This window comes from Triticum urartu, chromosome 3A, assembly GCF_056163025.1.
Source record: "Triticum urartu cultivar PI428250 chromosome 3A, HENAU_Tu73, whole genome shotgun sequence".
NCBI classification, from domain to species: domain Eukaryota; kingdom Viridiplantae; phylum Streptophyta; class Magnoliopsida; order Poales; family Poaceae; genus Triticum; species Triticum urartu.
The window spans coordinates 657,551,275-657,576,430 of record NC_141875.1 but is presented as its reverse complement, the minus strand read 5'-3'; the positions used below and the strand labels follow the sequence as shown (position 1 = coordinate 657,576,430).

Here is a 25,156-nt window from a genome sequence, read left to right as displayed (position 1 = left end):
TGACAGTGGCCCCGGGCCCCACCCGGTAGCCTGTCAGGGGGGGGGGGGGAGGGAAATGATCTTATGAAAAAGTAAAGTGGAGCAAAAGATTCAATTTCTTCCTGTTTTAGTTAGTCCTAAGACATCTTATATTTGTTTATGCAGGAATGCATGTAAACCGTAGCTTAGTTATGACGACCCCCCCCCCCCCCTCCCAAAAAAAAGGGAATGCATATGAGCTACCGTTTGTGTTGAGACAAGGCACAACGGGGGCGACTAGGAAGAATAAAGAAGGGGAAGAGATGCCGATGGACATGACCGGTACACACACGACAAATGACCTCGGTAGACAAGCTCTTACCATCGGATCGATGCCTCATCAGCATACCGACATTTGATGCATGTGCCGTTTGTGGGGCCGGGAGAACAAAGAGATGGAGAAGAGAGGGGCGGAGTGGTACAGGAGAGCGGAGGTGGGTAGAGAGAGACAATGTGGCATGTCGTGGATCTTGAAAATCGACAAAATCACAACGGACACCTCGGTATCGACGTAAACGTAGCCTTTCATTCAAAGAATATCTGCACTAACAAAGCATCATGTGATTTTGATGTCTGATGACGGATTGAAGGTACCACTGCTGTCCTAACCATCCAAACATTGGTTGGTTCTCATTGTGAACACACACTGTTTTTCTGAAGCTAGCACCAGCACGGTGAATTAGCCTACGTGCATACGAACGTGTTGTCCTTGCTACGTTTCACTCACTCCAACCGGAGCACGCACACAATTATGCTAACTTAACCCGCACCGCACCCATCCCGTTGGGCACGACAAGCAAGCAAGCAATCCGTCCGACCAACCGTAACACCACCACACTGCTACACTGTAACCACACCACCACACACACACGAGTACGGCAAAGCGGCCACAGTGGCAGCACCACGGCTCACGCGCGGAGCGCACATCATATAATCCAGCGGCCGCGCACGCGCCAGGCCACACGCACGCACAGAGCGAACAAAGAGACACACGCCCGGGGCACACGGGCGGGCTGGCTGCTGCGGGGAGGCAAGGCAAGGGCAAGGCAGCGAGAGAAAAGCAGCGTGCCGACTGCCCCCGAGCCAACCCCCACCCCACAAAAGGAGGGAAGGGGGGAGAGCGCGAGACACAGAGGCGGCCGCGACCGAGGGAAGCGGTGGCGGCGGATGGGGGAGGTGGCGGCGCTGCGGCAGCTGGTCGGCCAGGTGCAGGAGCTCTGGGACCTCTACGGCGCCGTCCACTCCCACGCCCACGGCCCCATCCCCAGGCAAGCACCCCAAACCAATCCCCAAACCCCCTTCCTTCCTCTCCCCCAATCCCCTTTCACCCCCCTTCTCTCCCCGTCGCGGCGGATTCGGTCGGATCTGCTCCGCGGCCGGCGCTCCTCCGAATTCGGCCCCCCGTTTGGCCGTTTGATCCGCGGCCGGGGGCGCGGAAATTAGGTCGCGTGGATACTCCGCTGGCGCGCTCAGATTGCTGGCGCTGTTGCCGGACTTGGTTGCGGCGGCTCGCGAGTTCCCCCCATCGTTTTTCGCTCGGTGGCCTCGGTCGATTTGGTCGATGAGTTCGAGGCGCGGTGGCGTGCGACCAAGGGGCATGGCCGACTGGGCGTGGCGTCTCCCGCACTGCTAGCTTGTTCCCTCCTCGAAATCCTTTGTTAATGCCACTATTTTATCCAGCCTCCGGAGAAGCCGCTTCGCTTTAGCGTTTGACATTGCCCCGGCGCAGTTCACGCGTATCCACCACGACCATGGATGGTGGAACGAGGCGCGACGTAGAGACTATTTTAGAGCATGTAACGATGCTGCTCCTGTAACATATCCTGATTAAGTTGACTTTGGAGGCGCGGCGCGTTTGTACTGCTCCGTGTAGGCAAAGGAACCAGGCGACGAACGGGAAATGGTGGTTATTCTGACGGCGTCCTCGTTCAGACTAGTTTGCTGCAAGCCTTGAACGGAATAGAAAAGGAAATGAGTTTAGACTCGATCGCTAACGCTAGGGTGCCGAAATTCAAGAAGTAGTGTATATGAACTGGTGAACAACATACCCCACGAAGAAAAATAGAAACTGGTGAACAACATGATGATGCATGCTTACTTTATTTGTTCATCACTTTATTGCTGTGCTTCTGCAAGCATTGCATGAATAGTGCTTACAGTTTGGGGATTATCTCTTGCCTAGCTTAGTTAAGCTGTGTATTTTTAGGAAATAAAATATGCATTTGTTTCCTGTGGATAAAGCTATAATAAAATCAATGATTCCATTGGTTAAAAAGCTGTGCTATTTGCTTGTGCTCACCAAGTCAGCATAGCTAAAACGATAAACAATCTAGACTCCATTTTGGTAATCCTATGGGTTTGGATGGTGTTTCAAAATCTTTTTAGACTGCGCACATGGTCACGCAGCTTGCCCTAGAGCAATTAAGTATCCTAACATGTTCATCCAATATGCATGTAAAGCATATTTCTGTGCCACTTTAGTTTGTATTTGCAAGAGTATGTGCATGTTTTACACTTTGGTGAGCAATTCTAATATTCGTTAGAAACATCTAGTTGGTCTGCTAGCAACATAGATTGCTTTATTTGATCAGGCTACCTCTACGTTATTACCACGTGGCGTAACAAATAATATAAAATGTAACAATCCTAGCTTGCTACAAAAAGCTAATTGCTTACCTGTGTTCATGATTTGACAAACCTGTGAACACAGTTGTGAAGCACTTATTAAAGACAACGTAATGACTCCTGTCCTACACTAAACTGTTGATCATCTCCTTTCCTTAGCAGTTTCAGAATTCTTCTATTGCTTTGCTATCAACTAAGATGAACTATTTTTTTTAATATCTTACAGGTGGTATTTACTTGACTTTGAGCATGGTTCGGTCAAGGATGATTATTGTGGAGAAAGGACTGGGTACAACTCGGAATTATTGAAGATCATGGAAGCTAACCAATCTCCTCCTCGCAAGCGACCACGCAGAGACAGAAACCGAGAGAAAGCATCCTTCCTGAACTCGGCTGAAGCAATGAAGCTAGATATTTGGAGCGAGTTCCCTGAAGACCTTTTTGAAACTGTCATTGCAAGGCTTCCAGTGGCTGCAATTTTCCGATTCCGCTCTGTTTGCCGGAAGTGGTGTTCTCTGGTAGTCTCAGACAATTTCTCTCAGCAGTACTCTGAAGTCCCACAGGGAATGCCATGGTTCTATACAATCACACATGAGAATGGCAACAACAATGTAGCGATGTATGACCCTTCCCTAAACAAGTGGCACCACCCTTCTGTTCCCCTTGCTCCTGCAAACATAGTAATGCCAGTGGCATCTGCAGGTGGCCTTGTGTGCTTATTGGATCTTAGCCACAGGAACTTCTACATATGCAACCCTCTTACACAATCACTAAAGGAAATTCCTCCCAGGTCAGTCCAGGCATGGTCAAGAGTGTCAGTGGGGATGGTGCTGAATGGAAGAACTTCTAATGAGGGTTACAAAGTGATGTGGTTGCGAAATGATGGAAATCATGAAGTTTACGACTCAGTGCAGAATATGTGGTCTCAGCCAGGCGAGTTTCCTCCAAGCATCAAGCTCCCACTTGCTCTAAATTTCAGGTCACAGCCAGTCGCGGTTGGCAGCACGCTGTACTTCATGTGCTCAGAACCCGAGGGTGTTTTGTCATATGATGTAAGCACTGGGATTTGGATTCATTTCATCATCCCGCTGCCGCTGCATCTGACTGACCACACACTTGCCGAGTTCCAGGGGAAGATCATGCTTGTGGGTCTGCTGTGCAAGAACGCAGCAACCTGCGTCTGCATCTGGGAGTTGCAGAAGATGACTCTCCTCTGGAAGGAGGTGGACAGAATGCCAAATATCTGGTGCTTAGAATTCTACGGTAAGCACATGAGGATGACCTGCCTGGGCAACAGCGGCTTGCTCATGCTCTCCTTGAAGGCGAAGCGGATGAACCGCCTCGTGATGTACAACCTTGTGAGCAAGGAGTGGCAGAAGGTTCCTGACTGCATGCTCCCTTGCAGCCGCAAGAAGCAGTGGATAGCATGTGGCACGGCATTCGGCCCGTGCCCCTCTGCCTCGCCCTGACGGTTCTCAGCAAAGGTTGACATTGTCGCTTTCATTTTGTTACACATTCCTGTGTCGTCGCGACTTGGCGAGAAGGTTATCTGTTATGTTATTGTACAAATTCATGTCAAAGTGGTTGTTTTCGTTACTTGCTGAAGCAATCGGACCATTTTGTTACTGTCAGTTTTATCATCCACGAGAATTTGTGTCGGTGCAATGGCAACTGATCAGTTGAACTGAATCTGTTAAGGTTACTGCGATCAAAAGGCTGAAGAGCAGACATCTGTTACTGTATTAGAACTTTTATTTGTTCCGTTGTTGTGTCATGTTCAGTATGTAATATTTGTACTAAATCTCGGGTCATCTCCTCAGCAAAACTGAGCCTACTCTATAATAATAACAACTGGAGTTGTATTGATGCTCCCGCGTATGATCTGTTAATCAGCATCACTTGCTTGTAGCATAATGTGCCGATACAGTAATATGGTGGTGCTAATTCATGGTGAAGGGGGATTTGAATTTTTGATGAGATTTGCCATGACCAGTGCACCAAGATGGGATGCTGACATGCTGCTGAATACTTGAAAAGTTTCCGTGTGCTCATGTAGGTTGTTAAAGCTAGCAACAACGCAGGTTCCTCTTTCCTTTTTTCAACCGCCGAGACAGGAAAACTGCCAGGCACAAAACCATATTTGGCAACAGCTCATGCCCTCCCAAGTGTAAATACACTCCCTACATTTTAAATTGCAAGGCATATTTTTGGGTGGCCACAAAGATAAGGTCAGTAAACCAAGGTAAAGTTTCCGTGCTATTCATACTTTGTTTTTCTCAAGATGGTGCTATATATAAAAACATCAATAAAAAATTGCACGCCTCATATTACGAAAGTTATACAATGGAGGAAGTAGGTTTTGCCTGAAGAAGGAACATCCACACCCGGGGAAATATTTCACCTTCGACACGACCACGACACCCTTGGTAACCATGCCTCCCCCCCACTGGAAGTTGAGTGCTCCAGAAAGCAATCATTCATGCGATTATGGAGTAGATGCCTACTAAAATGAAGACGTAGTAACCATAAATCTAAGCGAAAGAACTGTCCCTGAAGCAGATTCTTTTTGCCATGGCACATTCTTTTTCCCCCTTCTCAACTCCGAGGCAGGGAAATCGCCAGGCCCAAAACTTGCATAATCTCATGCCGTCACGCTTCCAAGTGTAAGATGCATTCCCTCCTTTTCAATCGCAAGTTCATACTGTGAGTGTACCTACCACATACATATACATGCAGGGCTAAATCAAAGGTATTCATGTCCCCAGTGGAAGACCAGTGTTCCCAGAAAGCAATCATCTGGGTGCAGAAGAAATCCATCAGGAATTCAGGTGACTCTAGGTACCACCAACGTTGACCCACGCACAAAACTCTACACAAGACACATGTTTCGTCCATTTGCATGTTTTACTTTTATATATGCAATGTTTTTATTTCAGGGACTTCATATATGGCATATACACATCTGAACGGACATTGCAATCATATAACCGAATCATTAACAGGGTGTTAGAGCCTGAACTTTGAGCATCGGTCTGAATTCACAGTTTCACACACAGAATGGTAGCAACATCGGAAGCCTTTGGCTCACTTGAATTTGAACCAGAATTTTCCATATGAATATGCTCACAGCAGTAGTACCATGATACATCAGATCATCTACAGTCAGAAGTAATGCTAATTGTAATCTCCAGGAATCTTTGCAAACCAGACGCAAAGAAGATCTGCACGCTCGTTCTTCAGAAATAGGTCTCCGCTTACTTTGTATTGTATTCTAGAAAAGGGTCTTCAATTATTTCGTGCGATGGATCCATCAATCTTGCGCTCCCGACCTGACGATGAAGAGGACGGCCAGGCCGATGACGAGCGCCGTCACCACCAGCGCCAACGCCGGCGCCGGTGTCGCCACGCCGAAGTTCTGCAAAGCACGTCAGAGCGCTGTCAATAGTGAGCAACTAGCCCAGCAGAGCATGGCGTCACGGGTCGATCCATGGGAGCGTACATACCTCCACGAAGCCCTTGCCGGTGGACACCTCGGCGACGACCGCCGCGGCGAAGCTCATCATGGCCAGGCGGCTCGCCCACACGTCGACGACGCTGCCGCCGCCCGGCTTGCTGCTCTGCTCGCACCTCACGGACAGAGATGACGGCGCGGTCCTGGTGCTGACGCGTAGTAGGCAGACACCATGGTTGGGGCGGCGGCTAGAAGAGGCCGCGGGGACGGCCAGCGGAGACGAGCGTAGGATGGAGAAGAGCGCCATGAGATGGATGCGATGGCCTGCGCTCGCGTTCGCTTGTTGGTTTTGTGCTGCTGGCCTGAGCTAGCCGAAGTGAGTGGCCGTCGGTTGGCCGTTTGGACGTCGCTCTATCCACGGAAAAAATGATCGGACAGCGCACGCCTTGCAACTAATAAATCCAGAAACGTGATGTCCCTGGGCGCCGGCCGACCGGCGCCAGCTTTGGGCCGGTCGCCTCCCAGCTGTAAGATGTGTTTGATTTGGATGCGCTTGGCCGTCGGATTGGCACCTGGCCTTTTTCCCGGCATGCAAACACGCATCGCCGCCTCTCTCCTCGCTCACGGTAGTTGCCGCAGTGCGTCGGCTCGTCGCCACCCACGGCCTCCTACCGCCTCCCCTTGCAACATCGTGGCACCGTTTGCCGGCCCGACGGTTGCGGTGCCGGTGCTCGCATGGTCCGCCCCTTTGCAGCAAAACGAGCTGCCGGTCCTAGCAAATCAGCCTTGCGGTTCCAACATTCGTTGTCGGTGTAGCGCCCCACCGTAGCCGTCGTCGAAGCCAGTTGCCGCAACGGTGGGTGCCGGTTCCAATATCCAGACACAGCGGTTGCAGCATCCCGTCGGGTAGTGGTCACCATCGGAAAAGCTTCGGGTAGTCGCGTTCCAGCATCTAGTGACCGTGGATTCGTGGTTCCAGTTTTTGCCAACGCGGTTGCAACACTTGTCAGCCGCCATCGTCGGGTACGACCACTATTGCAACATCCTCCCAGCCGGTTCAAGCATCCTGCAACTGCCGGTTGCAGCATACAGCCCCGCCACGGGTTGCAGCACGCCGCACCGACGGTCCCTAGCTCTATCATGGCCGGTTGCAGCATGCCCCCCCCACACCGGCGGTCGCAACTTAGTTTGTCCCCACTGGCACCGACGCGACACGCACCCAAGGCATCGAACCACTTGTCGGTGTTGAACCTCCTGGATTCGCATCATCCTCCCATGGCCGCCGTCGTAACTCGTCGTCCCGGTGGCGAAAGAGGGCACGGCGCATGGATACAAGAGGTCATCCACGGCGGTCGAAGAGGAAATAAAGGGAAAGAGAAGGGAAGCGTTGAGGGGATAATGAATGGGTGGAGGAGATAATGGGAAGGAAGCGAGCGATGCATTGGGCCCAGAGCTGCGTGATGCACTGAGCGAGCAACCAACGGAAATCTCTCCCAATCGGCCGATTTAAAACAATTCCCAATCTTAAATGACCACACTTTCGGATAAATTCATACCATAATTTTTTACTAGAAGTAAATAAGATAATTTACAAAATTCATATAAACAATGCGAACAGTGCAACAAGATCCAATTGGGGAGTTGTGAACTTCTTCAGCTGTAAGGACATATAATGGCACCTGATGCGAAAACCCCATCATTCCCTCCTTTAGAATCCTCCTACTCTTTGCTGGGTTCAGAAAGTGGCTTCAACATAGACACAAAGCCAACAACTTCTACAGCCAAAAAACACTTCATGGCAAAGATGGACACTTGATATATTGATTCAAGCATTCCCTTAGGTATTGATAGCACATGCCACAATAATAGCAGGATGTCCAAAGTGTGATTGGCACTGGAATATTATGGCACGACACCACACATAGGGAGGTGGGTGAGGTTGGACCAATATTTGTCTGCAGAAGCCATTCACATTTGTCATAGAGGAACTTGAAGGGTTATCAACATTGACTTGGGGGTTATTCTCAAGGACTCGTCGTAAATAACTAAAAGGCCAATCACTTAGTTGGCATTAAGAATCAGTAATGTATAGCAATTGTTTTCTAATCTTAGTTTTTGTTATCCTTTTGTGCAGGATTTTGTACGAGAGATGTCAGAGAAAGATCAGAAGATCAACTCATTAATAAATATGGGATTTTCTAAAGATGAAGCTAATATGGCTATTACATGATGTGGTATCAGTGCTTGTAAAATTGTTCCTTGATGTTCATTTTCCTATGGAAAAGGCTCCTTATGATATATATGTGTTAAAATACTTAGGTGCGGATGTTGATCTCTCTATATTAGTTGATTCGATTAGTGCATCACAGGTTGTAGGTGATTTTAACTTACAAGGCCAACAGGTACTTTGTGGTTTGATGTACATTGGAATAAGAAAATGGTTTTGCTCCTTTAATTTGATGTAAGGGCACTGCAATATGTGTACATTTGGCAGGTTACGGGCATACAATTAAAATCTTTAGAGGGAGAAAGAAAAAAATAATGACGATAGAGAGCAAGAAAAAGACGAAGCGGTATGGAGGTACAACACAGGTCAATTTGGATTACAACCATGATTAACATCTATGCCTCTCCCAAAACCAATGGTTGGATTTACCTGCCCAATTATAGCCTACCATTAGTCAGATTGACCAAAATTGATCTTAAACACGATACTAGACCACCTTTTCTACTATGAAAATGTGGGCAAAGCTCCCTGACGTGTATGGACGACCATATAAAGATTCCTGTATGAAATTCAACCCGAGTGCGTATGGATTCTAAGCATTTGTGTGCAACAACAAGGAGAAGAGCCTAGATCCATAATTTGCCAATTTAGAACACAACACCTCTTATTCCTCTGCCTCCAAAGGCCATATTTGAGGCATTCCCTCATTACAAGAAGCGGTGGCCTTCTTGGGACTCGGGAACGCAACCCAACTACTTGCGAACAGGTTTGGAAAGTGTAAGGCTGATAGAACGGTTCAAGTGTGATCTTTACACCATGGGCAAGCCACCCTCAAAGTGTTCAAAGTTATTCCATCAATTAGTGCAAAAAGGAGAATCTTGTCTGGGTTGGAAAGAACAAGTGACTCCATTGGAGCCTCAAGAGATTGAATATCTAATCGGTTACTCAAAGGGCCACACAAGGGGAGGACGACTTATTCCAAGTTGATATTGTTGCTTACCACTTGTTGAGATATTGATTGAAGTATCCCCTTGGTACTAATAGTTCATGCCATAAGAATAGCAGGATGCACAAAATGTGTCTGGCATCAGAATATTATGGCATGGCACATTGGGAGGCGAGGCCGAGCCAGTATCTTGTCTTTAGAAGCCATTTACACTTGGTATAGAAGAACCAAAAGTGTTATCAACATCTACTAGCGAGTTATTCTAAAGGCCTTGTTGTAAGGAGCTGAAATGCCTGTGTAGGATCGAAAGTATGTCTAGAGGGGGGGTGATTAGACTACTTGACCAAATAAAAACTTAACCTTTTCCCAATTTTAGTTCTTGGCAGATTTTAGCTATTTTAGGACAAGTCAAGCAATCATCACATAATTTAAGCAAGCATGCAAAGAGTATATAGGCAGCGGAAAGTAAAGCATGCAACTTGCAAGAATGTAAAGGGAAGGGTTTGGAGAATTCAAACACAATTGGAGACACGGATGTTTTTCCCGTGGTTCGGATAGGTGGTGCTATCCTACATCCACGTTGATGGAGACTTCAACCCACGAAGGGTAACGGTTGCGCGAGTCCACACAGGGCTCCACCCACGAAGGGTCCACGAAGAAGCAACCACCCACAAAGGGTCCACGAAGAAGCAACCTTGTCTATCCCACCATGGCCATCGCCCACACAGGACTTGCCTCACTAGCGGTAGATCTTCATGAAGTAGGCGATCTCCTTGCCCTTACAAACTCCTTGGTTCAACTCCACAATCTTGTCGGAGGCTCCCAAGTGACACCTAGCCAATCTAGGAGACACCACTCTCCAAGAAGTAACAAATGGTGTGTAGGTAATGAACTCCTTGCTCTTGTGCTTCAAATGATAGTCTCCCCAACACTCAACTCTCTCTCATAGGATTTGGATTTGGTGGAAAGAAGGTTTGAGTGGAAAGCAACTTGGGAAGGCTAGAGATCAAGATTCATATGGTAGGAATGGAATGTCTTGGTCTCAACACATGAGTAGGTGGTTCTCTCTCAGAACATATGAGTTGGAATGGTGTGTGTGTTCTGATGGCTCTCTCATCGAATGAGGAGGAGGTGGAGGGGTATATATAGCCTCCACACAAAATCCAACCGTTACACAGTTTTCCAATCTCGGTGGGACCGAATCAATAAGCTCGGTCAGACCGAAAATGTAAACCTAGTGACCGTTAGTGATTTTCGGTGGGAGTGACATGCAACTCGGTAGGACCGATATGGTTAGGGTTTGGGCATAACGTAATCTCGGTGAGACCGATTACACAAACTCGGTGAGACCGAATTTGGTAATTAGCTAACCAGAGAGTTGGTCAGGCAAACTCGGTGGGACCGATTTGCTCTTTCGGTGAGACCGAGTGGAACTCGGTGAGACCGAAAAGTTACAAAGGGGAAACACTGAGTTTACATTGCAATCTCGGTGGGACCGATTCGCTCTTTCGCTAAGACCGAAAAGTTACGAAAGGGAAACAGAGAGTTTGCAACCCCATCTCGGTGAGACCGAGATCCTTATCGGTAGAACCGAATTGGTAGGGTTTGGCAGTGGCTAATGACAAGTGAAACTCGGTGGCGCCGGATAGGAAGAATCGGTAGGATCGAGTTTGGCTTAGGGTTTAGGTCATATGTGGATATGGGAAAGTAGTTGAGGGTTTTGGAGCATATCACTAAGCACATGAAGCAAGAGGCTCATTACGCAACACCTCATCCCTCCTTAATAGTATTGGCTTTTCCTAAAGACTCAATGTGATCTTGGATCACTAAAATATAAAATGAAGAGTCTTGAGCTTTTGAGCTTGAGCCAATCCTTTGTCCTTCGCATTTTGAGGGTTCCACTTTCACATCCATGCCATGCCAATCATTGAGCTTTCCTGAAATAATCATCTTGGAATAGCATTAGCTCAATGAGCTATATGTTGTTATGAATTACCAAAACCACCTAGGGATAGTTGCACTTTCAATCTCCCCCTTTTTGGTAATTGATGACAACATATAGATCAAAGCTTCGACAAAAGATAATAATCATGAAATATATCGTCGCTTTGAGAAGTATGTGATAAGTAAGAGCTCCCCCTAAATTTGTGCATATTTAAAATTTGCTTTGGACTGCAAATGCACAAAGAGTTAGAGTCATGGGTTACTCTTCCATGTCACATACATCTTGGTGGAGCGCTTAAAATGATAAGAATGAAATACATGCACTCATCACCAAGAATAATGAATGATCACATAAGATAGATAAGATAATAGCATTAAGCAAGCATTAAGTGTAGCTTATGATCAAACATATGATCATCAATGTCTCACAAATAATGACGTAGTATCTCAAGCACTCAAAAGCAAACAAGTTCGAAAAACCACCAAATAAAGCAAGAGAGAAAAGCAACACTCTCTCTCTCGAAGCCTATGATCTATACATCCTCTCCCCCTTTGGCAACAAGTTACCAAAAAGTTCCTAGAAAATGCATAGCACTAGATCGACGCTCAGGCTTGATCTTCTGGTGGTGGTGGAGTCCGGATCTCTCCAAGGACGAAGGCTTCGGTAGATGCTGAAGTAGACGCTGGAGTTGGAGCTGAAGTAGATGCTGGAGCTGGTGGAACTGAGGCTGTGGCTGGTGCTGAGGTGGTGGTCTTGTGTCAGCAACTGGCACGGCAGACGACCTCGGACCTCTTGGCACTCTGGCAAAGGCATGAGTAGTAGTCCTGCCTCTCCTCTCCTGCATGTCCTCCTGGAGCTGCTCCACTACAGACTGAACTTCCGTTACTTTGACATCCAAGTCATAGAACTTCTGTTCCATGATTCTCTCTAGGCTCTGCTGATTCTGAGTGAGGGTGGCCAGACTTTGCTCAATCCTCAGTGTGGATGCAATCAAGTAACCAAGCTGCTCTTGTTTGGTCTTCAAGAAGTATTCAGATGCCTCCTCTTGAGTAGGCATCTTGGCAGCTTTCTCCTTCCTCACCTTCTCCTTCTTTGCATATGCTTGTGCAGACGATGGCTCGTTCTCAGTCATCACAACTTCATTGTTCTCAAAATCTGGACGGATGGGCAAATGTTCCTTGTCCAATAAATATATGCCCGTGCCCATCTTGGAGTTGATGAGCTCCTGAATCTGAGGGGCATATCCGCAGCTCCTCTTCTGGTCTGCTGCAGTCCTCTTGATTGTTTCCACTATGAGGCTCATCACCTTGAACTTCTGAGGCACATCAAACACATGTAGCAAGTTGATAGCATGGCCTCTGATCATCTTGTGATCTCCAGACTTGGCCAGTAAGGTGTGCCTTAGTATCCAATTGATCGCGGGAGCCCTGACAGAAGGTAATGTACTGAGCCAAACTTGAAGGTATCAAGTGCTTCATTTGGGATCTCCTTGTACATATTTGACATTGAGTTGTGGTCCATCTTCTTCTTGGCATAGATATCCAAGTCATCATCTTGCTCCTCTAGGGCATTAATGATCTGTGCCCACTCAGCAACTGTGGATTGGTACCTTGTACCCTCAGACATCCATGTGATCCTCCCATCTGGATAAAAGTGAGCTGTGGAGTTGAACTGCATGATGAGTTCCTCGTTCCACTTTGTGAGCTTCTGCCCAACAAAGTCAGCTACTCCACAAGCTATGAAGTTGTCTTGCACTCCAGGATAGTGCTCCTCATTGTCCTTGATGTATGTCCAATCAAACCATCGCATATCACAGACAATGGGCTTCTTATCTAGCAGCACTGTCTCATAAAAATCCTGCTGCTCCTTGGTGTGAAACCTGTAGTCCACGGCAGTCCTTCTCCTTGAAGCATACGGGTCTGCTTCTCTCCACTTTCTCAACCCTGAATCTCTCCTGAGCTTCATGTCCTCAGCCACAGGATGAGCATCGTTGTGGTCTGGGATCTTGGGCTTTAGCTTCCTTAGGACATTTTCTTCCTCTTCTTCAGCAACAGTCTCAGGCACTGGGGCCTTGTTCTTTTCAGCTGCAGGAATGCTTCTTGTGTTCCTCTTTGGCTTTGGCTTTGGAGCTGGCTTGGCCTTGGAAGCAGCCCCCCCTGATTTTATGGCATCTCCCATTAGCTTGGGTGCCTTGGGTGCTGGTGCAGCTACTTCTTCTTCTTCTTCTTCCTCTTCCATGATGGAAGCTTTGCCAAGCACTCTAGCCACAGTCTTCTTCACCCTTTCCTTTCTTTTCTTGCTCTCAGCTGCAACTGGCTCTATGGGCTTCTCAGTTGACATTCTGGCCTTTGACATGGGCTGCCTGCCTGCTGGCCTTTTGATTTTCAGGCCTGGCTTAGTGCCTTGAGCTGGCTCAACTTTCTTGGAAGTGGCCTCTTCCTCTGCCACATAGTCTTCATCTTCGGAATCAGAAGTCCTCTTCTTCCTTTGTCTCGTGGCAGCCTTTGGCAAGTTACTAGGAGTGCTCCTGCTGCCTTCATCAGATGAACTGGAGGGACTAGTGCCCTCACTCATCACTACTTGCTGCTCTGACATGTTTTGGCTATCACTTTGATCAGACATGCTGCAAACTGACTGCTGACCCTGTGAATAGATTATAGATGAGATAGAAAAGATGAGCATCACAAAATGCAGAGATTTTTGCAAAAGAATGATCCAAAAACTTAGTTTTAGTTTCCCACTAAAATCATCTCGGATCTACCGATTTTCAAACTCGGTGATACCGAAGCAGTTTTGGAACCTAAACTAGTGAACTCGGTAGGACCGAGTCATAGTTCGGTGGCACCGAGACTGCTAGGGTTTCACTGAGTTCAAAAATCAGTCACACCGATAAGTAATTCTCGGTCAGACCGAGTCTCACTTGTGCAATGGCATAAGCCAAATCGGTGGGACCGAGTTTTTCAACTCGGTGGGTCCGAGATGGTTTCGGCGGAAACCTAAACCTAGAATTTTCGAATCAAACCTAATCTACGGGCGTTTTGACTGGATAGAAGTTTATCAAACGTGGCTAGAATCAATATGATCACAATGTGCTAGGAATCAGATTGAGGAGTAGCACAAAGATCAAGTCCATACCCGAGTTCGGCGGGGACTTGATACGGCGGCAACGGCGGGGCAGAATTCCCGTTGACGGCGACGGAGACCAGCGACTGGAGGCGGCTGGCGGCGAGAAGACGATCCGGAGACCACGAGGGCAGAGCAGGCTATCGCGCGGGCGAAGGGGTTCGGAGAAATTTCCAAATTTTGCCCGTGACTATATATAGCCCGACCCTGTCGGTGTGACCGAGTGGAACGACTCGGTGGCACCGAGATTCATAACTGCGTGCAGTTACTGAAACTCGGTGTGACCGAAAGGTTCAAATCGGTTGCACCGAGATCGAAAACCTAGATCAACTTAATGATCTCGGTAGGACCGAAAGTGGAGTATCGGTCAGACCGAGAATCATAAAGAGGTTTTGAAAGTTTAAGTCTATGACGAATCGGGGACTCCGAGCGCTCCTCACACAAAGTGGTTCGAATCTGACTTGATCAAATTTTGTGATGCAACATGAATAGAGTTTGAGACGAGAAAAGCATAGATAGCTAGAGGAGGTTCTTAGGCATTCTTGTCCATCCACTTGGCAAAAAGAAATAAAGCTGAACAATCAAAACAACAAGTGGATGTCCTCGAATGAGTAAAATATGCAATCAGCATGCTCACACAATAAGATGGCAAATGAAATATGTGACAAGGCATGCACAACCAATTCTAGCATCTATCAAGCAATTTGTGATGACTAGGTCATCTATATATGAGTATATTGACTTAGGAGTCAAGTGAGATCACTTGATCATAGGTCATACTCATCGTTTAAGCTCAAGTGGGGTTACCACTTTTACATAAAGCATTGTTGTGTTCACATCTTTAGAGTTGCTTTAGCTCAAGTCTTAGAGTAAAGCTCCCCCTAGATGTGATATCCCCCCTAAGAGGGATGAACTAACCTTGGGTTTTGTCGATGATGACTTCATGTAGATATTGAAGATGTGGATGCTCAATGTTGATGTAGATCTCTTGGAGCTATCCATTTGAGTGAATTGCACTTTCAATACCTACATGGGTTAGTCCCACAAGGAACAAACAAGGATATCCATAGACATAGAGTGATGCACACAAAAGATGATGTCCATGAAAACTTTTAGGTTACCTTGTCCCTTGTCTTACCAACAAGAGGGTTTGTGACTCCTTGAACTAGTGCAAGATGTGGAAGTTGATTGCACTTGTTCTTGCCAAAATGATAAGAGTGAAGTATGTTGGCGGAGTCACCCTCAAGAACTCTCTAGTTCTTCTTATTTTGGATCCACATCATCTTGATGGGAATCCTTGGAGTTGTAGTCGTACTTGATGAAGTGGAGCTTGAAGTAGTCTTGGGAATCCACTTGACTAAGGACTTTGGAGCTTCTTCAAATGCATCAATTTCCTCTTGAAGCTTGTCCTTGCCTTTTTGCTTGCAGTCTTGTGGTGGAAGATCATCTTGAGCTTGTGTCCCCTTGAAACAAGTATACTTCTCTTGTTGAGGGACAAACTTTGTCTTGGGGTATTGATCTTCTTCCCACTCAACTCCATCGCTCAAAACCAGCACCTTGATTCTTCCAGTGCATTCCTTGCTTGCGCACAATTTCCTCGAATTGCTTACTCCCGGCAAGGCTTTTGTACACTCCTTTCTCTATAATTCCCTTCAATAAACTATTTTCTTGCTCAAGTGTAACTTGGCTAAGAGAATCATTAGTGGAATCAAGAGAGCTACTAGAAGTAACAATATTTGATTTAGCATGATCATTGTTACTACTAGAGGAAGAATCTTTCTTGTTAGACTTGACTTGAGGCATGTAAGTGGATAAGAGCATACGCTTGGCAATGTAAGAAGAACTTTTCTTGCGGAGATCATCATTGATTGCTTTTAAGAACTCATGCTCTTGCTCAAGATTGAGCTTTTCAAAGCGTAATTTCTCATGAGCTCTTAAAAGTTCTTGATGATCTTCGAAGATGGTTTCATGAGCTAACTTAAGAGTGTTTAGCTCTTTAGTTAGGGCCTCAATTTTCTCCTTATCATTGTCATTCGTTTTATCTTGATTAGCATGTTTAATTGACATTTCATCATAATATTCATCACTAGAGTTGTCAACAAGGAACTCATCACCTAACAAGTCATCTTCATCACTATTGAAATCAACATACTCGGGGTGTGTTACCTTAGGACCTTTGGCCATGAAGCATCTTCCAATTCCTTCATTTGGTGAGTCAAATATGTCGTAGGAGTTGGTTGACACAAGTGCTAGACCGGCAACACCTTCATCTTGAGTATCTTCGGAGTCGGAGTGATAACTTCTCTCGGAGTGGCTGTCGGAGTCGGAGCCGGATACCCATTCACCAACATGAGCTTGATGTCTTCGTCTTGTGTAGCTCCTTGATGATTTTTCCTTCCTTTCCGAATCCTTGCTTCTCCGTGAGTATCTTCGTTCATAACGATCATCTCTACTCCTTCTCTCTTTTGGTGGTGATCCTTTGCTTCTTCTTTTTGGAGAACCTTCTCTTCTCTTGTAGGGAGCCGTACACTCATTGGAATAGTGTCCGGGTCTTCCACAATTGTAACAGTTTCGCTCTCGACTAGAAGATCTTTTGTCATTGTAGGACCTTGACTTGGAGCTTCTATCTTTGCTTCTACTCTTGTAGAACTTGTTGAAGTTCTTCACCATTAAGCTCAATTCTTCATTGAAGTCTTGTTTCTCACTTGATGATATAGGGGCTTCACATGAGGCTTTATAGGCACCACTTGATTTGTTGTGAAGTTCCTCTTTATCCTTAAGTGACATCTCATGAGCAACAATTCTTCCAATCACCTCCGTTGGCTTGAGATCTTTGTAATTTGGCATCATTTGGATCAATGTGCACACGGTATCATATTTTCCATCCAAGGCTCTTAGAATCTTCTTGATGATGAATCTATCGGTCATCTCTTCACTTCCTAAGCCGGCAATCTCATTTGTGATGAGAGCAAGCCTAGAGTACATCTCAGCGACACCTTCACCATCCTTCATCTTGAACTTGTCAAGTTGGCTTTGAAGTACATCCAACTTGGATTCCTTGACGGAGTCGGTACCTTCGTGCATATCAATCAAAGTGTCCCAAATTTCCTTTGCATTCTCAAGACGGCTGATTTTGTTGAATTCTTCGGGGCACAATCCGTTGAAGAGAATGTCACAAGCTTGAGCATTGTATTGCAACATCTTCAACTCATCCGCGGTAGCTTCACGGTTTGGTTCTCTCCCATCAAAGAAGTCACCTTGCAAACCAACACACACAATAGCCCAAACGGCGGGGTTATGTCCAAGAATATGCATTTTCATTTTATGCTTCCAACTAGCAAAATTAGTACCATCAAAGTAAGGACCTCTACGGTGATAATTTCCCTCGCTAGACGCCATACTCTCCTAGGTTGTGAAACCAAGGCTATGACCACCAAAAGCTATGGAGATCAAGCAAATGGAGACCAAAGCTCTAATACCACTTGTAGGATCGAAAGTATGTCTAGAGGGGGGGTGATTAGACTACTTGACCAAATAAAAACTTAACCTTTTCCCAATTTTAGTTCTTGGCAGATTTTAGCTATTTTAGGACAAGTCAAGCAATCATCACATAATTTAAGCAAGCATGCAAAGAGTATATAGGCAGCGGAAAGTAAAGCATGCAACTTGCAAGAATGTAAAGGGAAGGGTTTGGAGAATTCAAACGCAATTGGAGACACGGATGTTTTTCCCGTGGTTCGGATAGGTGGTGCTATCCTACATCCACGTTGATGGAGACTTCAACCCACAAAGGGTAATGGTTGCGCGAGTCCACACAGGGCTCCACCCAAGGGCAACGGTTGCGCGAGTCCACACAGGGCTCCACCCACGAAGGGTCCACGAAGAAGCAACCACCCACAAAGGGTCCACGAAGAAGCAACCTTGTCTATCCCACCATGGCCATCGCCCACACAGGACTTGCCTCACTAGCGGTAGATCTTCACGAAGTAGGCGATCTCCTTGCCCTTACAGACTCCTTGGTTCAACTCCACAATCTTGTCGGAGGCTCCCAAGTGACACCTAGACAATCTAGGAGACACCACTCTCCAAGAAGTAACAAATGGTGTGTAGGTAATGAACTCCTTGCTCTTGTGCTTCAAATGATAGTCTCTCCAACACTCAACTCTCTCTCATAGGATTTGGATTTGGTGGAAAGAAGGTTTGAGTGGAAAGAAACTTGGGAAGGCTAGAGATCAAGATTCATATGGTAGGAATGGAATGTCTTGGTCTCAACACATGAGTAGGTGGTTCTCTCTCAGAACATATGAGTTGGAATGGTGTGTGTTCTGATGGCTCTCTCATCGAATGAGGAGGAGGTGGAGGGGTATATATAGCCTCCACACAAAATCCAACCGTTACACAGTTTTCCAATCTCGGTGGGACCGAATCAATAAGCTCGGTCGGACCGAAAATGTAAACCTAGTGACCGTTAGTGATTTTCGGTGGGACTGACATGCAACTCAGTAGGACCGATATGGTTAGGGTTTGGGCATAACGTAATCTCAGTGAGACCGATTACACAAACTCGGTGAGACCGAATTTGGTAATTAGCTAACCAGAGAGTTGGTCAGGCAAACTCGGTGGGACCGATTTGCTCTTGCGGTGAGACCGAGTGGAACTCGGTGAGACTGAAAAGTTACAAAGGGGAAACACTGAGTTTACATTGCAATCTCGGTGGGACCGATTCGCTCTTTCGGTAAGACCGAAAAGTTACGAAAGGGAAACAGAGAGTTTGCAACCCCATCTCGGTGAGACCGAGATCCTTATCGGTAGAACCGAATTGGTAGGGTTTGGCAGTGGCTAATGACAAGTGAAACTCGGTGGCGCCAGATAGGAAGAATCGGTAGGACCGAGTTTGGCTTAGGGTTTAGGTCATATGTGGATATGGGAAAGTAGTTGAGGGTTTTGGAGCATATCACTAAGCACATGAAGCAAGAGGCTCATTACGCAACACCTCATCCCTCCTTAATAGTATTGGCTTTTCCTAAAGACTCAATGTGATCTTGGATCACTAAAATATAAAATGAAGAGTCTTGAGCTTTTGAGCTTGAGCCAATCCTTTGTCCTTCGCATTTTGAGGGTTCCACTTTCACATCCATGCCATGCCAATCATTGAGCTTTCCTGAAATAATCATCTTGGAATAGCATTAGCTCAATGAGCTATATGTTGTTATGAATTACCAAAACCACCTATGGATAGTTGGCACTAAGATGTCAGTAATATGTAGTAAGTGTTCTCTAATATTAGTTTTTGTTATACTTTTGTGCAGGATTTTGTACTAGAGATGTTAGAGAAGGACAAGAAGATCAACTCGTTAGTAGATAATGGACTTTTTTGTAGATGAAGTTAATATGGCTATTACAAGATGTAGTATCAGTCCTTTTAAAATTGTTGCCTTGATGTTCATTTTTCTAAGGAAAAGGCACCTTAAGATAATGGACCACGATTTTTCTACTATGAAAATGTGGCCCAAGCTCCTAGACGTGTATGGACGACCATTTCAAGATCTCAGTATCACATTCAACCTAAGTTTATGTGTTCTAAGCATTAGTGTGCGACAACAAGGAAAAAAGGTACATCTATAATTTGCCAATTGAGAACAGAGCACATCTTCTTCCTCTGCCTCCAAAGCCCACATTTGAGGTATTCCTTCATTACAAGAAGCGGTGGCCTTCCCGGGACTCGGGAACGAAGCCCAAATGCTTGAGAAGAAGTGTGGCAAGTGTAAAGCTGATAGAACGGTTCAGGTGCGATCTTTACACCACGGGCAATCGAACGCCTCGAAATTTTTAAAAATATTCCATCAACCAGTGCAAAAAAGGAGAATCTTGTGTCTGGGTTGGAAAGAACAAAGTCCCTCAATTGGAGCCTCAAGAGATTGAATATCTGCTCGGTTTCCCAAAGGACCACACAAGGGGACGACAACTTATTCCAAGTTGATACTGTTGCTTACCACTTGTTGATAGATTGAAGTACCCCCTTGGGTATTAATAATTCATGCCGTAAGAATAGAAGGATGTCCAAAATGTGATTGGCATAAGAACATTATGTCACGACACATAGGGAAGTGAGGCCGGGCATGCATCTTATCTGCAGAAGCCATTCATACTTGGCATAGAGGAACTGGAAGTGTTATAAACATTTACTTGGGAGTTATTCTAAAGGACTCATCGTAAAGAGCTGAAATGCCAGTCACTTAGTTGGCACTAAGAAGTCAGTAATATATAGTAACTATTCTCTAATATTAGTTTTTTTTTCATACTTTTGTGCTGTTTTTTGTAGGAGAGATGTCAGAGAAGGACAAGAAGAACAACTCATTGGTAGATATTGGGATTTTTTTGAAGATGAAGCTAATGTGGCTATTAAAAGATGTGGTATCAGTTCTTTTAAAATTGTTGCCTTGATATTCATTTTTCTATGGAAAAGGCACCTTAAGATAAGGGACCACCTTTCTTATATTATGAAAATGTGGCCCAAGCTTCCAGACATGTATGGACGACCATTTCAAGATCTCTGTATGGCATTCAACTTGAGTTTGTGGGTTCTAAGCATTCGTGTGCATAAGCAAGGAAAAAAGGCTACATCCATAATTTTCCAACCGAGAATACAGAACCTCTTCATCCACTGCCTCCAAAGGCCATTTTTGAGGCATTCCCTCATTACAGGAAGCACTGGCCTTCCCCGGACTCGAAAATCTAGCTCAACTTCTTGCGAAGAAAGTGTGGCAAGTGAAAAGCTGCCAGAATAGTTCAGGTGTGATCTTTCCAGCACGGGCAATCCACCGCCATGAAGTGTTCAAAATATGTCATCAACCAGTACAGAAAAGTGAATCTTGTCTGGGTTTTAAAGAAGAAAGCTGCTCCATTGGAGCCTCAAGAAAATATCTACTCGGTTTCCCTAAGGACCACATAAGGGGGCGGCAACTCATTCCAAGTTGATAATGTTTCTTACCACTTGTTAATATATTGATTGAAGTATCCCCTTGTGAACTGATAGTTCATGCCACAAGAATAGCAGGATGTACGAAATATGATTGGCATCGGAATATTATGGCACGACACACAGGGAGGTGAGGCTCCGCCAATATTTTCTCTACCAAAGCCATTCATACTTGGCATATAAAAACTAGAAGTGTTATCAATATTTACTTGGGAGTTATTCACAAGGACTCCTCATAAAGAGGTGAAATGCCTTTCACTTAGTTGGCATTAAGAAGCCAGTAATACATAGCAAGTGTTCTCTAATCTTAGTTTTTGTTATAATTTTCTGTAGGAGTTTGGATGAGAGATATCAAAGAAGGACAACAAGATCAACTCATTAGTAGATAATGGTTTCTTTTGAAGATGAAGCTAGTATGGCCATTACAAGATGTGGTATTAGTCTGTGTAAAATTGTTGCCTTGATGTTCATTTTCCTACATAAAAGGCACCTTAAGATAATGGACCACCTTTTATATACTATGAAAATATGGCCCAAGCTCCATGTGTTTATGGATGAGCATTTCAAGATCTGTGTATGACGTTCAACCTGAGTTTGTGTGTTTTAAGCATTTGTGTGTAGCAGCAAGGAAAAAAAGCTACATGCATAATTTGCTAACTTAGAACATATTTTAGGCATTCCCTCATTACAAGATGTGGTGGCCTTCCTGGGACTCAAGAATGTAGCTCTACTTCTTGCAAACAAGTGTGGCAAGTGCAAAGCTGACAGAACGGTTGTGATGTGATATTTGTAGCACAGGCAATCCACTGCCCCGAAGTGTTAAAAATATGTCATCAATCAATGTAGAAAGGAGAATCTTGTTTGGATTGGAAAGAACAAAGTCACTCCATTGGAGCCGCAAGAGATTGAATATCTACTCGGTTTTTGAAAGGACCACACAAGGGGATGACAACTCATTCAAAGTAGATATTGTTGCTTACCACTTGTTGATATATTGATTGAAGTATCCCCTTGTGTACTGATAGTTCATGCCACATGAATCACAGGATGTCCAAAATGATTGACATCAGAATATTATGGCACGAGTCACAAGGATGTGAGGCTGGGCCAGTATTTTGTATGCAGAAGCCATTCATACTTCGCATAGAGAAACTTGAAGTGTTATAGACATTTACTTGGGAGTTATTCTTGAAGACTCATCATAAAGAGGTGAAATGCAGTCACTTAGCTAGCATGAAAAGGTTAGTAATACATAACAACTTTTCACTAATGTTAGTTTTTGTTATACTTTTGTGCATGAATTTGGATGAGAGATGTCAATGAAGGATGAGAAGATCAACTTATTACTCCCTTCGTCCCATAATATAAGTCGTTTTGCAGGCTATGCTAGTTAAAAAATGTCTTACATTATAGATGGAGGGAGTTGTAAATAATGGGCTCTTTTGAAGATGAAAATTTGGTATCAGTCCTTTTAAACTTATTGCCTTGATGTTCATTTTCTATGGAAAAGGCACCTTAAGATATGGACCACCTTTTTCTACTATGAAACTGTGGCCAACCTCCTAGATGTGTCTGGACGACCATTTCAAGATCTTTGTATGCCATTGAACCCGAGTTTGTGGTTCTAAGCATTACAATCCAGCAGTAAGGAAAAAAAAGGCTACATCCATAATTTACCAATTGAGAACACAATACCTCTTCTTTCTCTTCATCCAAAGGCCATATTTGAGGCATTCCCTCTTTACAAGAAGCAGCGGCCTTCCTAGGACTCAAGAACGTAGCTCAACTGGTCGTGAACAAGTGTCATAAGTGCAAAGCTCAAAGAATTGTTCAGGTGTGATCTTTTCACCATGGGCAATGCACAGCCTCGTAAGTGTTCAGAAATATTCCATCAATCAGTGTGAAAAGGGGAATCTCGTTTGGATTGGAAAGAACAATGTCACTCCATTGGAGCCTCAAGAGATTGAATATCTACTCTGTTTCCCAAAAGACCACACAAGGGGATGATAACGCATTCCAAGTAGATAGTGTTGCTTAAGACTTGTTGATATTGATTGAATTATCCCCTTGTATACTGATAGTTCATGCCACAAGAATAGTCGGGTGTCCGAAATGTGATCGACATTGGAATATTATGGCATGACACAAAAAGAGGTGAGGCCGGGCCAACATTTTGTCTGCGGAAGCCACTCATACTTGGCATAGAAAAACTGGAAGTTTTATCAACATTTACTTGGGAGTTATTCTCAAGGACTCAACGTAAAGAGCTAAAATGACAGTCACTTAGTTGGCATTAAGAATTCATTAATATATAGTAAGTGTTCTCTAATATTAGTTTTTATTATACTTTTGTGCGGGATTTTGTACGAGAGATGTCAGAGAAGGACAAGAAGGTCAACTCATTAGTAGATAATAGGCTTTTTAAAGATGAAGCTAATATGGCTATTACAAGATGTAGCATCACTCCTTTTAAAATTGTTGCCTTCATGTTCATTTTTCGATAAAAAAGGCACCTTATGATACTGGACCACCTTTTTTCTACTATGAAAATGTGGCCCAAGCTCCAAGACATGTATGGACAACCATTTCAAGATCTCTATATGATATTCAATCTGAGTTTGTGTGTAGCAGCAAGGAAAAAAATGCTACATCCATAATATTCCAACCGATAATATATAATGCCTCAAAAGGCCATATTTGAAGCATTCCCTCATTACAAGAAGTGGTGGCCTTCCTCAGACTCGAGAACGAAGCTCAACTGCATGCAAACAAGTGTGCCAAGTTTAAAGCTGACAGAATGGTTCATGTGTGTTAGGGGATATACCCCGCGGTGTGACCCGGCCGGAGATATGACCCGGCTGGGACTTGGTGTTTCATTGGTGACCCAGCAGATTATAAGCTGGCGGATAGTTAAGCAGCGTAAGCCGGCGGACAGTTAAGCAGGGTAAGTCGACGGACAGTTAAGCAGGGTAAGCCGGTGGAGACAGTTAAGCATGGTAAGCCGACGGAGACAGTTAAGCATGGTAAGCCGGCAGACAGTTAAGCCAGACAGTTAAGCCAGATGGTAAGTCGGCAGTTAAGAAGCCCAAGACGTTAAGAAGCCCATGGTGAGAAGCCCATGGAGAGAAGCCCATGAAGAGAAGTCAGAATAGTTAAGTCTTAAGTTCGAGTTGGACTCTACATGTAACCCGCCCCTTCAGCTTATATAAGGAGGGGCAGGGCACCCCAAGAGGGACAAGAAATAATCGTTAAGTCTGGACACAACTAGGAGAGCCGGAATTACGGCGACTCCCTCATGAGCATAATGAGACCTAGTCACAAACATCATGTAGGGTTGTTACCGGATGATGTTTCCCGAGGCCTGAAGCTGTCTAAACCCTTGTCTTGCGTTGTGTCTCTCGATTCCGATCAACCCCTCTCAAGCTACCACATAGATGCGTTGGCCTCACGACTAAGTCCTCACACTAGGACATCTTCCGTGACAATTCCACAACAGTTGGCGCCCACCGTGGGGTCCGCGCACGGTGGTGTTGAGTTTTTGAAGGGATCTTTCCTAGGGTTTCGAGAAGTTCACAAATTTCCATAGGAATATCAACGTTGAGGGTATTAGATCAAAATCAGAAGGTTTTATTGATGACGTTCATCAGTTTTTGTTGGCAAGATCGTCAAGAGAAGATTCCGAGGTTTAGCATGGTGGAATCTCAGTTTTATTTAGCCTGGATTCACCAGGTCCGATGAAGACAAATCGCCTCCGTGTGCGAGTCGCCGCCTATGAGTCGTTAAATAGCCCCGGGCTAAACCGGCCTCGCGCTGCTGACCAAATCACCCGGCTAAGTCGCCAA

The 25,156-nt window shown here is 45.2% G+C and overlaps 2 protein-coding genes across 2 annotated transcripts; one reads left to right on the top strand and one right to left on the bottom strand.

Moving 5' to 3' along the window:
- Positions 1 to 980: 980 nt before the first annotated feature.
- LCR (Galactose oxidase/kelch repeat superfamily protein) lies at positions 981 to 4,509 on the top strand. Its single transcript, XM_087513837.1, has 2 exons — positions 981 to 1,286; positions 2,870 to 4,509. The coding sequence occupies exons 1-2, from the start codon at positions 1,186 to 1,188 to the stop codon at positions 4,110 to 4,112; spliced, it is 1,344 nt and encodes a 447-aa protein (XP_087369963.1). The 5' UTR covers positions 981 to 1,185; the 3' UTR covers positions 4,113 to 4,509.
- Positions 4,510 to 5,731: 1,222 nt separating this feature from the next.
- LOC125545868 (stress enhanced protein 1, chloroplastic) lies at positions 5,732 to 6,493 on the bottom strand. Its single transcript, XM_048709925.2, has 2 exons — positions 6,147 to 6,493; positions 5,732 to 6,058 (listed from the first exon to the last, which is right to left on the bottom strand). The coding sequence occupies exons 1-2, from the start codon at positions 6,399 to 6,401 to the stop codon at positions 5,954 to 5,956; spliced, it is 360 nt and encodes a 119-aa protein (XP_048565882.1). The 5' UTR covers positions 6,402 to 6,493; the 3' UTR covers positions 5,732 to 5,953.
- Positions 6,494 to 25,156: the final 18,663 nt, after the last annotated feature.

What these genes read in the sequence shown, in the direction of transcription:
- LCR (XM_087513837.1), top strand. Translation starts at nt 1,186, where the DNA reads ATGGGGGAGGTGGCGGCGCTGCGGCAGCTGGTCGGCCAGGTGCAGGAG. An exon ending in GCCCACGGCCCCATCCCCAG is followed by an intron (nt 1,287 to 2,869) that starts GCAAGCACCCCA and finishes AATATCTTACAG; the next exon opens with GTGGTATTTACTTGACTTTG.
- LOC125545868 (XM_048709925.2), bottom strand. Translation starts at nt 6,401, where the DNA reads ATGGCGCTCTTCTCCATCCTACGCTCGTCTCCGCTGGCCGTCCCCGCG. An exon ending in CCGGCAAGGGCTTCGTGGAG is followed by an intron (nt 6,059 to 6,146) that starts GTATGTACGCTC and finishes CGTGCTTTGCAG; the next exon opens with AACTTCGGCGTGGCGACACC.